At 50.4% G+C, this 13941-nt stretch overlaps 1 protein-coding gene across 1 annotated transcript in view; it reads left to right on the plus strand.

Annotated features, from left to right (window-relative positions):
* Positions 1–13941, plus strand: part of LOC121582637 (synaptic vesicle glycoprotein 2C-like) — a 45672-nt gene that overhangs the window by 28389 nt on the left and 3342 nt on the right. Inside the window, exons 6-9 of the mRNA XM_041898586.2 lie at positions 5798–5887; positions 6108–6218; positions 6361–6449; positions 6858–7022. Of these exons, the coding sequence (XP_041754520.1) occupies positions 5798–5887; positions 6108–6218; positions 6361–6449; positions 6858–7022 (455 nt within the window). The remainder of the gene's footprint in view (positions 1–5797; positions 5888–6107; positions 6219–6360; positions 6450–6857; positions 7023–13941) is intronic.

The following is a 13941-nucleotide window of genomic DNA, read 5'->3' on the forward strand; positions in this document are numbered from 1 at the left end:
TGATCGAGTTCAAGACGTTGGCTGTGGAGAGTGGGTGGAACGAGGAGTCTCTGCAAGCGGCCTTTTACCAGGGTCTGTCGGAGCAGCTCAAGGATGAGTTGATCTCCTATCCGGAGCCTAGTGACCTGGACAGCTTGGTAGCCTTGTCTATTCGGGTGGATAATCGAGTCCGAGAGCGAAGGAGGGAGAAGCAATGGGGTCCGTCCAATCGATCAGCTTCTCAGTTCCCAGTCGGGTCGGGTGGTGGACCAGAACACGTCGATCATTCTCCACCACAATGGATTAGTGGAGAGGTCCTCTCTCCCGATTCTGAACCCATGCAAGTGGGGCGGCACGGGTTAACCAAGGAGGAGCGTCAACATAGACGTCAGACCAACTGCTGCCTCTACTGTGGTAGCTCGGGACATTACATCTCCACCTGTTCCCGGCGGTCGTCAAACTGCCCGGCTCGCTAAAGTTGGGAGGACTTTTAGCGAGCCAGTTTCAACCTCTCAGTACCTCTGTCAGACCCCGTTTCCCGGCTACCCTTGTGAACAGGAATCAGAGCTTAGCGCTTAACGCTTTTATCGATTCAGGTGCCGATGGAAGCTTTCTTGATGCCGAGTTGGTGGAACAGCTGGGGCTTTCCAAGGAGCAATTGCCGGAAGCCATTGAAGCGACCACTCTGAACGGCAGTAGTCTGGCACGTATCACGATGAGGACTGAACCGGTTAAGATGCGGTTGTCGGGGAATCATTCTGAGATGATTTCATTCTTCATTCTGCCGTCTTCCCATGTTCCTCTGGTCCTTGGATACCCCTGGCTGAAGGAACACAATCCCACGTTCGATTGGGTGACGGGCAAGGTAACGAGTTGGAGCCTTGATTGTCATGCTAACTGTCTCAAGACTGCCTGCCCCCATTCGGTTCCCAGTCAGGTGATTGCGGCTAAACCCCCAGATTTGTCCCTGGTTCCCGAGACATATCACGATTTGGGGGAAGTTTTCAGTAAGCAGAAGGCTCTGTCACTCCCTCCCCACCGACCATATGATTGTGCCATCAACCTGGTCCCTGGAGCTGTCTACCCCAAGGGAAGGTTATACAGTATCTCCCGACCTGAACGTGAGGCGTTGGAGACCTACATCAAGGAGTCCCTAGCTGCTGGTCTCGTTCGTCCCTCGTCATCACCCCCTGGGGGCAGGATTCTTCTTTGTGGGTAAGAAGGATGGCTCTCTTCGACCGTGTATTGATTATCGGGGGTTGAATGACATCACGGTCAAGAACAAGTATCCCCTGCCCTTGATGAGTTCTGCCTTCGACTCCTTACAGGGTGCTACGGTGTTCACCAAGCTAGACCTACGCAATGCGTATCACCTGGTCCGGATCAGAGAGGGGGACGAGTGGTTGACGGGTTTCAATACACCGATGGGTCACTTCGAGTATCAGGTGATGCCGTTTGGACTGACCAATGCTCCAGCGGTATTCCAGAGTATGGTGAACGACGTCCTGAGAGATATGATCGGTCTCTTTGTGTTTGTTTACCTGGATGACATTCTGATCTTCTCGAAGGAACCTTCCGACCACGTCCAGCATGTCCGGCAGGTTCTGCAGCGATTGTTGGAGAATCGCCTGTTCGTGAAGGCCGAGAAGTGCGAGTTTCACGCCCACACGACATCCTTTCTCGGGTACATCATCTCCAGGGGAGAGATTAGGATGGACCAGGAGAAGGTTAGAGCGGTTCTGGAATGGGCCCAGCCCGGTACGAGATTGCAGCTCCAGAGATTTTTGGGGTTTGCGAATTTCTACCGCAGATTCATCCGGGATTACAGCCGTGTGGCCGCTCCGTTAACTGCCTTGACTTCCAGTATCAGGACCTTCAAGTGGAATCCGGAGGCGGATCGAGCGTTTCTGGATTTGAAGAGGCGATTCACCAACGCACCGATTCTCTCTCAACCGGACACGGGCCGTCAGTTCGTCGTTGAAGTGGACGCGTCTGATGTGGGAGTTGGCGCCATCCTGTCGCAGCGATGCTCCACGGACAGTAAACTCCATCCCTGCGCCTACTACTCGTCGCCTTTCGCCTGCGGAGAGGAATTACGATGTGGGTAACCGGGAGCTTCTCGCGGTGAAACTTGCCTTGGAGGAGTGGCGCCACTGGTTGGAGGGGGCGGAGCAACCGTTTATTGTCTGGACTGACCACAAGAATCTTGCTTACGTGCAATCGGCTAAACGTCTCAACTCCCGTCAGGCCAGGTGGGCGTTGTTTTTCGGACGATTCAAGTTTGCCCTGACGTTCCGACCTGGATCTAAGAACGGCAAGGCGGACGCCTTGTCCCGGATGTTCTCCAAGACGGAGGAGAGTGGGCCCAAGACCGAGACAATTCTCCCCCGGAACTGCGTCGTGGGAGCAGTTATGTGGAAGATTGAGGAGGAGGTGCTGGCGGCCCTTCGGACTCAGCCCGGTCCCGGTAACGGTCCACCCGGTCGGTTGTTTGTGCCTGAGTCGGTTCGTCCTGCTGTCCTCAAATGGTCCCACGCCAGCAAGATGGCTTGTCACCCTGGCGTGGCTCGGACAATGGCGTTTCTTCGCAGACGTTTTGGTGGCCTGCCATGGCCGAGGATACTCGGGGTTTGTTGCTGCCTGTCCAGTGTGTGCGCAGAATAAGAGTACCAATCGGCCCAGCTCTGGACTACTTCACCCCCTTCCTATTCCCCGGCGACCATGGTCGCATCTGGCCCTGGACTTCGTCACTGGGTTGCCCGCTTCTGAGGGGAACACGGTCGTTCTGACGATCGTGGACAGATTCAGCAAGTTCGCCCACTTTGTGCCTATTGCCAAGCTTCCCTCTGCCTCGGAGACGTCCGAGATCCTGGTTAGGGAGGTTTTCAGGGTCCACGGTTTGCCCAGTGATATCGTTTCCGACCGTGGCCCTCAGTTTACCTCTGCTGTCTGGAAGTCCTTCTGTTTGGCCATTGGAGCTACAGTCAGTCTCACATCTGGTTTTCACCCCCAATCCAATGGTCAGGCGGAGAGAGCCAACCAGAAGATGGAATCCACGCTACGCTGTCTGGTCTCTTCCAACCCCACCTCCTGGGTCTCTCAGTTGCCTTGGGTTGAGTATGCCCACAATACTCTTCCTACATCTGCCACTGGGATGTCTCCCTTCCAGTGCCTGTATGGCTACCAACCTCCCCTGTTTCCTTCTCAGGAGAAGGAGCTCTCAGTGCCTTCTGTTCAGGCCCATATTCGTCGTTGCCACCGGACCTGGCATCGGGCCAGAAAGGCACTCCTTAGAGTTTCGGACCGGTATCAGCTCCAGGCGAATCGTCGCCGGATCCCCGCTCCCACCTATACCATCGGAGATAGGGTTTGGTTGGCCACACGGGATCTTCCGTTACGGACTGAGTCTAGGAAGTTGTTACCGAAGTTCATTGGTCCGTTTGTGGTGGAGAAGGTGATCAATCCAGTGGCAGTTCGACTCAAACTACCGAGGACGCTCAGAGTCCATCCCACCTTTCATGTCTCCTGCCTCAAGCCTGTCCTCCTCAGTCCTCTGTTGCCTCCTCCGCCTCCTCCTCCTCCTCCTCGGATGATCGGAGGTGGTCCTGCCTACACGGTGCGGCGCATCATGGATTCCAGACGGCGGGGCCGGGGTTTCCAGTATCTCGTGGACTGGGAGGGGTATGGTCCTGAGGAGAGGAGTTGGATTCCGCGGCGACAGGTCCTAGACGCGGACCTCATCAGTGACTTCTACCGCCTCCATCCTGGCGCTCCGGGGAGTCCGCCCGGTGGCGTTCGGGGGGGGGGGGGTACTGTAACGATCCCGGCTGTCTGAGTCGGGTCCTGTCTGGTGACGAGTGTTCCTGTTCGTAATCTCCAGTTTCCCGAGGGTTCGGGAACGCTCCGGGGAGCGCTCTTGTGTTCCGCACCTGCATCCCATCAGCAATCTGCACACCTGGTCCTGATCATCACCCTTCTTAGGCTCTGGCCGAACATCCAGTTCCTGCCGGATCGTTAGCCATGAACAGTATGTTTGTCAGCGTATCAGCCTTGAGTTCTAGCGTTAGTTTTTGTTGTTTTGCACCTTGTTGATTTGCTGTGTACTCACCTCCGTTTTGTTCTGTCTGCAGTCTCTCACCCGGAACCTTCACCCAACCTCTGCCTGATGGTCGGCGGCTGCCGAGCCATGTCTGGACCTACCACTGCACCCTCAACAACCCATCCACGCCACCCGCTCTGTCCCTGGATTATTCAGCCTCACTCGGGAGTCAATTAATAAACACTCACCTTTTTCTCTAAGTACCTTGTCCTGGTCTGCTTCTGGGTTCTGGCGTAGTAAACCGTGACAAATCTAATGAATTCAGGGCTTGTGAAGTTATACCTAGGCTAAATATAAGCCTTCCACAACCATAAGATCCACTAATAATTTAATTATTTCATCACAACATTTTAACCTGCTTCTTTTTTTGCAATAATCACTGATCTGGCTTTCAAGTCTGTCAATGAAAATTCCCATTTGTTTACAAATTTAACCAGAACCATGCATAATGCACATTCACTAATAATTACCAACTTCTGGTAGTAGGCATTATAGAAAATTAACACAGGTCTCATAAACAATCTCTCAAGCACAAGCCCACCTGCTAGTGAGTAGCCAGCTAACCTTTATATTTAGTCTAGCCAACTTGGATCTATTTGCTAGCTAACAAGGTAGAAAAGTTGAATTGTTATGAGCACACACTTCTGTCTGTCTCCCAACTGTTTGAACAGAATGCTAGCCTGTCCACTTTGTTCAGATGTTGAAATCAAGTAGCCTACCTTATTTCTCAGAATGAGAACAAGTTGCCAATTCCTTAAATAATTGTGTTTTATGCTTATTGCACATTTATAAAACACAGACTAGACAGCTAGTGTAACTGTCTTTGGCTAAAATTCTGTTAGCGGTACATGGTACCGCAATGCTGCGCGCAACAGAAACTGAGCATTCATTTTCCAGAATCAATGTTCATTGATACACCCGTTTTAGTAGGGTCTGCTCTTCGTGCAATTTGAGGAGTTGAAACATAGAAACGGTATCTTCTATTAGAATAAAATAATGTCTCAATGTGTTTCAGTGTCCATATGACTGATTCTGTTGGACCAAACCTCCAATGCAAATAGCAAGTTGAAACCTTATAGCTCAGTGTTTGAAACCGTTTGTTGTCAGAGAGGAAGAAGTGATCTTTCATCTTTGTTGCTGTGAGTGGCAGGGGGAGAGGCTTTGTGTGGGGGGGAGGGGCTTGGTGGGTAAATGGGAAGGTGCACGGTCACAGCAGAAGGAGCGAAGGAGACGAGACCAAAAAGACAACATGAGAACAAGCTGACATAAACGCTCATAAAAACAAAGAAAAGGCATTTGGTATATTGCGCAAAAACATACATTCGAATTCATTTGATATATCGCTCAGCCCTAATACACACACACATACATAGTACACACACTTTTACACTCATCATATGCTGCTGCTACTCTGTTCTATATTTCACTCTTCTTCTTATTATATGTCCTGATGCCTAGTCACTTTACCCTGCCTTCATGTACATATCTACCTCAAATACCTTGTACCTCTTTACATTGATATGGTACTGGTACTCCCTGTATATAGCTCCATTCTTGTGTATTTTATTTTATTTCTCATGTTGCTATATATATATATACATTTTTTATTTTTAAGGGCTCGTAAGCAAGCATTTCACAGTAAAGTCTACACCCATTGTATTCGGCGCATGTGACAAATACAATTTGATTTGTGTTTGTAACCCTCCTCTCTGTGTTTAGATGGGTAAACATGACGAGGCATGGATGGTGCTGAAACAGATCCACGACACCAACATGAGGGCCCGCGGAGAACCAGAGAAAGTCTTCACTGTGAGTATACAGTACCTCTCTCTTTGTCACTCTCTCGCTCTCTTTCTTCCTCTCTCTCTCCTTCCCTCTTTTTCTCTCTCCTTGACATTCACGCACACACACACACACACACACACACACACACACACACACACACACACACACACACACACACACACACACACACACACACACACACACACACACACGTAGTGCATTGACTCTGAGTCTCCCCCTGTAGGTGAACAGGATAAAGCTCCCTAAGCATCTGGATGAGTTGGTAGAGATGCAGTCAGACTCAACCAACCCAGTTGCCAAAGTCCTCTTCAGGATCAGGACTGAACTCAGAGGGGTAGGACTGTGGGTTTTAGTGATGGGTAGGAACAAAAAACAGATTATATGAAGTCATTATGAATAATGACTTTTATTTAGGTATTTATCCCTCTCTCTCTCTCTGTCTCTCTCTTTCTGTCTCTCGTCCTTTCTCTCTCTAGATCTGGTTAACATTCATGAGATGTTTCAACTACCCAGTGAAAGACAACACCATTAAACTGGCCTTCGTGTGGTTCACACTATCTTTTGGGTAAGATTGTTCTCTCCACTCCCCTCTGTTCAGTAAATTAATGTGTTGAAGTGTTGCTCTGCTCCCAGCAGGACCTATCCCAGTTATTAGTTTCTCCGGAGTCTGTGTGTTCATAATGAAGTGACTGACTGACTCTGAGGTAGAGCCAGTGTCTCTCAGATAGCTCTATGATGAATGCTAACATGCTAACTAGGAAAGAGACCGCCCATCTAAATAAAGCACCCTTAGGAACATCAATGCTAAATCGCAATACTTTTCAAATGTATCCACAACATAACAAATCACACAACACAGCTAGAGTCAGATCCCTGGAATGTTACCTACTCTATATCCTAACAAGATACTGTTAAGAATATTTTTCCTGTGTGCGGTTACTACTGTCTGTCAGTAATGTCATATCCTATGCAGGTACTATGGCCTATCAGTGTGGTTCCCTGATGTCATCCATCACCTGCAGTCTGATGAGTATGCCTCTAGAGTGAAGACGCACAACAACGAACGTACAGAAGACTTCACCTTTAACTTCACCCTGGAGAACCAGATACACACTAACGGAGTGTTCGTCAATGACAGGTACTGTGTCAAAACGCACACACACACACCAATGTAGTCTTCATCAATGATGGGTATTGTAACCAAAAACTCACTTAAAGAGACTTGAGTTAAACAGGCTCTATCAAACCCCCAGTTTCTCCAGTTAAAGTAGGCTATCCCATTCCAGGATAGCAGTGTCATCTGTCATTCCCTTTCCTTTATCTACACCGCCTCCAGGAAATAAAAAAACGTATCTCTCGCCCTCTCCTTCTCTCTACCGTTCCTTCTCTGTCGGTTTCTCTCTCCCTCTCTCTAACGTTCCTTCTCTGTCTATCTCTCTCTCCCTCTCCTTCTCTCTCTCCCTCTCCCCTCTCTCACCTCTCTTTCTCTCTCTTCCCCCTCTCTCTCTCTCTCGCTCCTCTCTCACATCAATATGTTGTACTTATACTATGCTCCTCCCCTCTACCTCTAACATAACAACACAACACAACATATAGTGGGGGAAAAAAGTATTTAGTCAGCCACCAATTGTGCAAGTTCTCCCACTTAAAAAGATGAGAGAGGCCTGTCATTTTCATCATAGGTACATGTCAACTATGACAGACAAAATGAGAAAAAAAAATCCAGAAAATCACATTGTAGGATTTTTTATGAATTTATTTGCAAATTATGGTGGAAAATAAGTATTTGGTCAATAACAAAAGTTTCTCAATACTTTGTTATATACCCCTTGTTGGCAATGACACAGGTCAAACGTTTTCACAAGGTTTTCACACACTGTTGCTGGTATTTTGGCCCATTCCTCCATGCAGATCTCCTCTAGAGCAGTGATGTTTTGGGGCTGTCGCTGGGCAACACGGACTTTCAACTCCCTCCAAAGATTTTCTATGGGGTTGAGATCTGGAGACTGGCTAGGTGTCACGCTCTGGCTCCGGGACTTTGTGTGTTGAGCCAGGGTGTGTTCGTTTCGTGGTGTTTTGTTTGGTTGGGTGGTTCTATGTGTTGTATTTCTTTGTTGGGTTCAATGACTCCCAATCGGAGGTAACGAGTGTCAGCTGTCGGCTCGTTATCTCTGATTGGGAGCCATATTTATCTGTATGTTTTCCTGTGGGTGTGGTGGGTTTTTGTTCCAGGTTCAGTCTTTGTCACTGTTGGACTTCACTATCGTCTTTTGTTTTGTATTTACGTGCTTTACTCATTAAAGTCATCATGTTCACTCAACGCGCTGCGTATTGGTCTGCTCCCTTTCAAGACGGTCGTGACAGAAAAACCCACCATAAAAGGACCAAGCAGCGTGTCCAGGAGCAAAGAGACTGGACATGGGAGGAGGCGCCTGGTAAGGAGATCGAGAGGCTGGCGATGGCCCAGGTGGGCAAATCGTGGTCCTGGGAGGACATGCTCGGGGGCAAGGGACCTTGGGGGAAGATCAAGGCCCTGGCGAGAGAGGAGCAACGGCGTCAGCAGGGTCATCGTTGGAAGGACGAGAGGCAACCCCAAAAAGTTTTTTTGGGGGGGCACATGGCTTGGGCGGCTGGGCAGCAGGAGGCTGCCACAGGGAGACGTGGAGAGAAGGCTATCGGATTACGGGAGCCATTGGCGAGTAGAGGAAGGGAAGTTGTTGCGGCACGGCGTGAGAGACTGATGTGTGTTACCAGTCCGGTCCGGCCCGTTCCTGATCCCCCAGTTAAAGCCAGTGGTGTGTGTTCCCAGTACGGACCGGCCTGTTCCTACTCCACGCATCAAGTCCACGGTGTGCGTCGCCAGCCCAGCCCGGCCTGTTCCTGCTCCACGCACAGAACCTACGGTGTGCGTCGCCAGCCCAGCCCGGCCTGTTCCTGCTCCACGCACAGAACCTACGGTGTGCGTCGCCAGCCCAGCCCGGCCTGTTCCTGCTCCACGCACAGAACCTACGGTGTGCGTCGCCAGCCCAGCCCGGCCTGTTCCTGCTCCACGCACAGAACCTACGGTGTGCGTCGCCAGCCCAGCCCGGCCTGTTCCTGCTCCACGCACAGAACCTACGGTGTGCGTCGCCAGCCCAGCCCGGCCTGTTCCTGCTCCACGCACAGAACCTACGGTGTGCGTCGCCAGCCCAGCCCGGCCTGTTCCTGCTCCACGCACAGAACCTACGGTGTGCGTCGCCAGCCCAGCCCGGCCTGTTCCTGCTCCACGCACAGAACCTACGGTGTGCGTCGCCAGCCCAGCCCGGCCTGTTCCTGCTCCACGCACAGAACCTACGGTGTGCGTCGCCAGCCCAGCCCGGCCTGTTCCTGCCACTCGCACCAAACCCTACGGTGCGCGTCGCCAGCCCGACCCGGCCTGTTCCTGCCACTCGCACCAAACCTACGGTGCGCGTCGCCAGCCCGGTCCGGCCTGTTCCTGCCACCCGCACCAAGTCTATGGTGCGCGTCGCCAGCCCGACCCGGCCTGTTCCTGCCACTCGCACCAAACCTACGGTGCGCGTCGCCAGCCCGGTCCGGCCTGTTCCTTCTCCCCGCACTAGCCCTGAGATGCGTGTCCTCAGCCCGGTACCTCCAGTTCCGGCACCACGCACCAGGCCTACGGTGCGCCTCAGACGGCCAGAGTCTGCCGTCTGCCCAACGGGCGCCTGAACTGCCCGTCTGCCCAACGGCGCTTGAACTGCCCGTCTGCCCAACGGCGCCTGAACTGCCTGTCTGCCCAACGCCGTCTGAACTGTCCGTCTGCCAAGCGCTGCATGAACTGCCCGTCTGTACGGAGCCTGCAAAGCCGCCCGTCTGCCATGAGCCTTCAGAGCCGTCCGCCAGACCGGAGCCGCTAGAGCCTTCCGCCAGACAGGATCAGCTAGAGCCTTCCGCCAGACAGGATCAGCCAGAGCCTTCCGCCAGACAGGATCAGCCAGAGCCTTCCGCCAGCCATGAGCAGCCAGATCCGTCAGCCGGCCATGAGCAGCCAGATCCGTCAGCCAGCCATGAGCAGCCAGATCCGTCGGCCAGCCAGGAGCAGCCAGATCCGTCGGCCAGCCATGAGCAGCCAGATCCGTCAGCCAGCCATGAGCAGCCAGATCCGTCAGCCAGCCATGAGCAGCCAGATCCTTCAGCCAGCCATGAGCCGTCCAGCCAGGATCCGCCAGAGCCAGCCAGCCAGGATCCGCCATTGAGTCCGGTGCTGTCCCTTAGCCCGGTGCTGCCCCTTATCCTGGTGCTGCCCCTTAGTCCGGTACTGCCCCTTAGTCCGGTGCTGCCCCTTAGTCCGGTGCTGCCCCTTAGTCCGGTGCTGCCCTTTAGTCCGGTGCCGCCCCTTAATCCAGTGGGGTTTAGTTGGGGGTGGTCATGTGGAGGAGGCTACGTAAGCGGGTAGTGACTTTGGTGGGGTGGGGACCACGGCCAGAGCCAGAACCACCGCCGAAGAGGTATGCCCACCCAGCCCTCCCTTGTTTAGCCTTATTGAGGCGCGGTCGCAGTCCGCGCCTTTAGGGGGTACTGTCACGCTCTGGCTCCGGGACTTTGTGTGTTGAGCCAGGGTGTGTTCGTTTCGTGGTGTTTTGTTTGGTTGGGTGGTTCTATGTGTTGTATTTCTTTGTTGGGTTCAATGACTCCCAATCGGAGGTAACGAGTGTCAGCTGTCGGCTCGTTATCTCTGATTGGGAGCCATATTTATCTGTATGTTTTCCTGTGGGTGTGGTGGGTTTTTGTTCCAGGTTCAGTCTTTGTCACTGTTGGACTTCACTATCGTCTTTTGTTTTGTATTTACGTGCTTTACTCATTAAAGTCATCATGTTCACTCAACGCGCTGCGTATTGGTCTGCTCCCTTTCAAGACGGTCGTGACACTAGGCCACTCCAGGACCTTGAAATGCTTCTTACGAAGCCACTCCTTCGTTGCCCGGGAGGTGTGTTTGGGATCATTGTCATACTAAAAGACCCAGCCACGTTTCATCTTCAATGCCCTTGCTGATGGAAGGAGGTTTTCACTGAAAATCTCACGATACATGGCCCCATTCATTCTTTCCTTTACACGGATCAGTCGTCCTGGTCCCTTTGCAGAAAAACAGCCCCAAAGCATGAAGTTTCCACCCCCATGCTTCACAGTAGGTATGGTGTTCTTTGGATGCAACTCAGCATTCTTTGTCCTCCAAACACGATGAGTTGAGTTTTTACCAAAAAGTTCTATTTTGGTTTCATCTGACCATATGACATTCTCCCAAACTTCGGACGGGCCTGGACATGTACTGGCTTAAGCAGGGGGACACGTCTGGCAATGCAGGATTTGAGTCCCTGGCGGAGTAGTGTGTTACTGATGGTAGGCTTTGTTACTTTGGTCCCAGCTCTCTGCAGGTCATTCACTAGGTCCCCCCGTGTGGTTCTGGGATTTTTGCTCACCGTTCTTGTGATCATTTTGACCCCACGGGGTGAGATCTTGCGTGGAGCCCCAGATCGAGGGAGATTATCAGTGGTCTTGTATGTCTTCCATTTCCTAATAATTGCTCCCACAGTTGATTTCTTCAAACCAAGCTGCTTACCTATTGCAGATTCAGTCTTCCCAGCCTGGTGCAGGTCTACAATTTTGTTTCTGGTGTCCTTTGACAGCTCTTTGGTCTTGACCATAGTGGAGTTTGGAGTGTGACTGTTTGAGGTTGTGGACAGGTGTCTTTTATACTGATAACAAGTTCAAACAGGTGCCATTAATACAGGTAACGAGTGGAGGACAGAGGAGCCTCTTAAATGAAGAAGTTACAGGTCTGTGAGAGCCAGAAATCTTGCTTGTTTGTAGGTGACCAAATACTTATTTTCCACCATAATTTGCAAATAAATTCATAAAAAATCCTACAATATGATTTTCTGGATTTTTTTTTCTCAATTTGTCTGTCATAGTTGACATGTACCTATGATGAAAATGACAGGCCTCTCTCATCTTTTTAAGTGGGAGAACTTGCACAATTGGTGGCTGACTAAATACTTTTTTCCCCCACTGTACATACCGGTATGTTAGATTAGTTCAGAGGCAGTATCATAATACAGGAGCTGTAGGGGTGGATAAGAGACAGGCATGCTGGGACATACAGTGGGGAGAACAAGTATTTGATACACTGCCGATTTTGTATGTTTTCCTACTTACAAAGCATGTAGAGGTCTGTCATTTTTATCATAGGTACACTTCAACTGTGAGAGACGGTATCTAAAACAAAAATCCAGAAAATCACATTGTATGATTTTTAAGTAAATAATTTGCATTTTATTGCATGGCATAAGTATTTGATCACCTACCAACCAGTAAGAATTCCGGCTCTCACAGACATGTTCGTTTTTCTTTAAGAAGCCCTCCTGTTCTCCACTCATTACCTGTATTAACTGCACCTGTTTGAACTCGTTACCTGTATAAAAGACACCTGTCCACACACTCAATTAAACAGACTCCAACCTCTCCACAATGGCCAAGACCAGAGAGCTGTGTAAGGACATCAGGGATAAAATTGTAGACCTGCACAAGGCTGGGATGGGCTACAGGACAATAGGCAAGCAGCTTGGTGAGAAGGCAACAACTGTTGACGCAATTACTAGAAAATGGAAGAAGTTCAAGATGACGGTCAATCACCCTCGGTCTGAGGCTTCATGCAAGATCTCACCTCGTGGGGCATCAATGATCATGAGGAAGGTGAGGGATCAGCCCAGAACTACACGGCAGGATCTGGTCAATGACCTGAAGAGAGCTGGGACCACAGTCTCAAAGAAAACCATTAGTAACACACTACGCCGTCATGGATTAAAATCCTGCAGCGCACGCAAGGTCCCCCTGCTCAAGCCAGCGCATGTCCAGGCCCGTCTGAAGTTTGCCAATGACCATCTGGATGATCCAGAGGAGGAATGGGAGAAGATTATGTGGTCTGATGAGACAAAAATAGAGCTTTTTGGTCTAAACTCCACTCGCCGTGTTTGGAGGAAGAAGAAGGATGAGTACAACCCCAAGAACACCATCCCAACCGTGAAGCATGGAGGTGGAAACATCATTCTTTGGGGATGCTTTTCTGCAAAGGGGACAGGACGACTGCACCGTATTGAGGGGAGGATGGATGGGGCCATGTATCGCGAGATCTTGGCTAACAACCTCCTTCCCTCAGTAAGATCATTGAAGATGGGTCGTGGCTGGGTCTTCCAGCATGACAACGACCCGAAACACACAGCCAGGGCAACTAAGGAGTGGCTCCGTAAGGAGCATCTCAAGGTCCTGGAGTGGCCTAGCCAGTCTCCAGACCTGAACCCAATAGAAAATCTTTGGAGGGAGCTGAAACTCCGTATTGCCAAACGACAGCCCCGAAACCTGAAGGATCTGGAGAAGGTCTGTATGGAGGAGTGGGCCAAAATCCCTGCTGCAGTGTGTGCAAACCTGGTCAAGACCTACAGGAAACGTATGATCTCTGTAATTGCAAACAAAGGTTTCTGTACCAAATATTAAGTTCTGCTTTTCTGATGTATCAAATACTTATGTCATGCAATAAAATGCAAATTATTTACTTAAAAATCATACAATGTGATTTTCTGGATTTTTGTTTTAGATTTCGTCTCAAACAGTTGAAGTGTACCTATGATAAAAATGTCAGACCTCTACATGCTTTGTAAGTAGGAAAACCTGTAAAATCGGCAGTGTATCAAATACTTGTTCTCCCCACTGTATCAGACACACAATATCACAGGAACATGTTGACGTACTAACCCCTTACACTAGAAACCCCTGGTTAAAATAGAACGGAAACAATACATTAGTGCTGTAAAAAGTGAGAGATGAACTGCTGTTGTAAAGTGAAGTGCAACTCAACACTGTGTGTGTGTGTTTGTGTGTGTGGGTGTGTGTGTGTACAACAATACTGGCCTGTGGACTTGCGTTGCGTCTTTGTTTTGTAAAGTGTTTAATCAGTCGAGTCCAGTACAGTATAACATGTTTCCTTATCTCTATTGGATAGAAAGGGCTGAGTCAGCGTACAGGCC

Source organism: Coregonus clupeaformis, chromosome 15, assembly GCF_020615455.1.
Source record: "Coregonus clupeaformis isolate EN_2021a chromosome 15, ASM2061545v1, whole genome shotgun sequence".
NCBI lineage: Eukaryota > Metazoa > Chordata > Actinopteri > Salmoniformes > Salmonidae > Coregonus > Coregonus clupeaformis.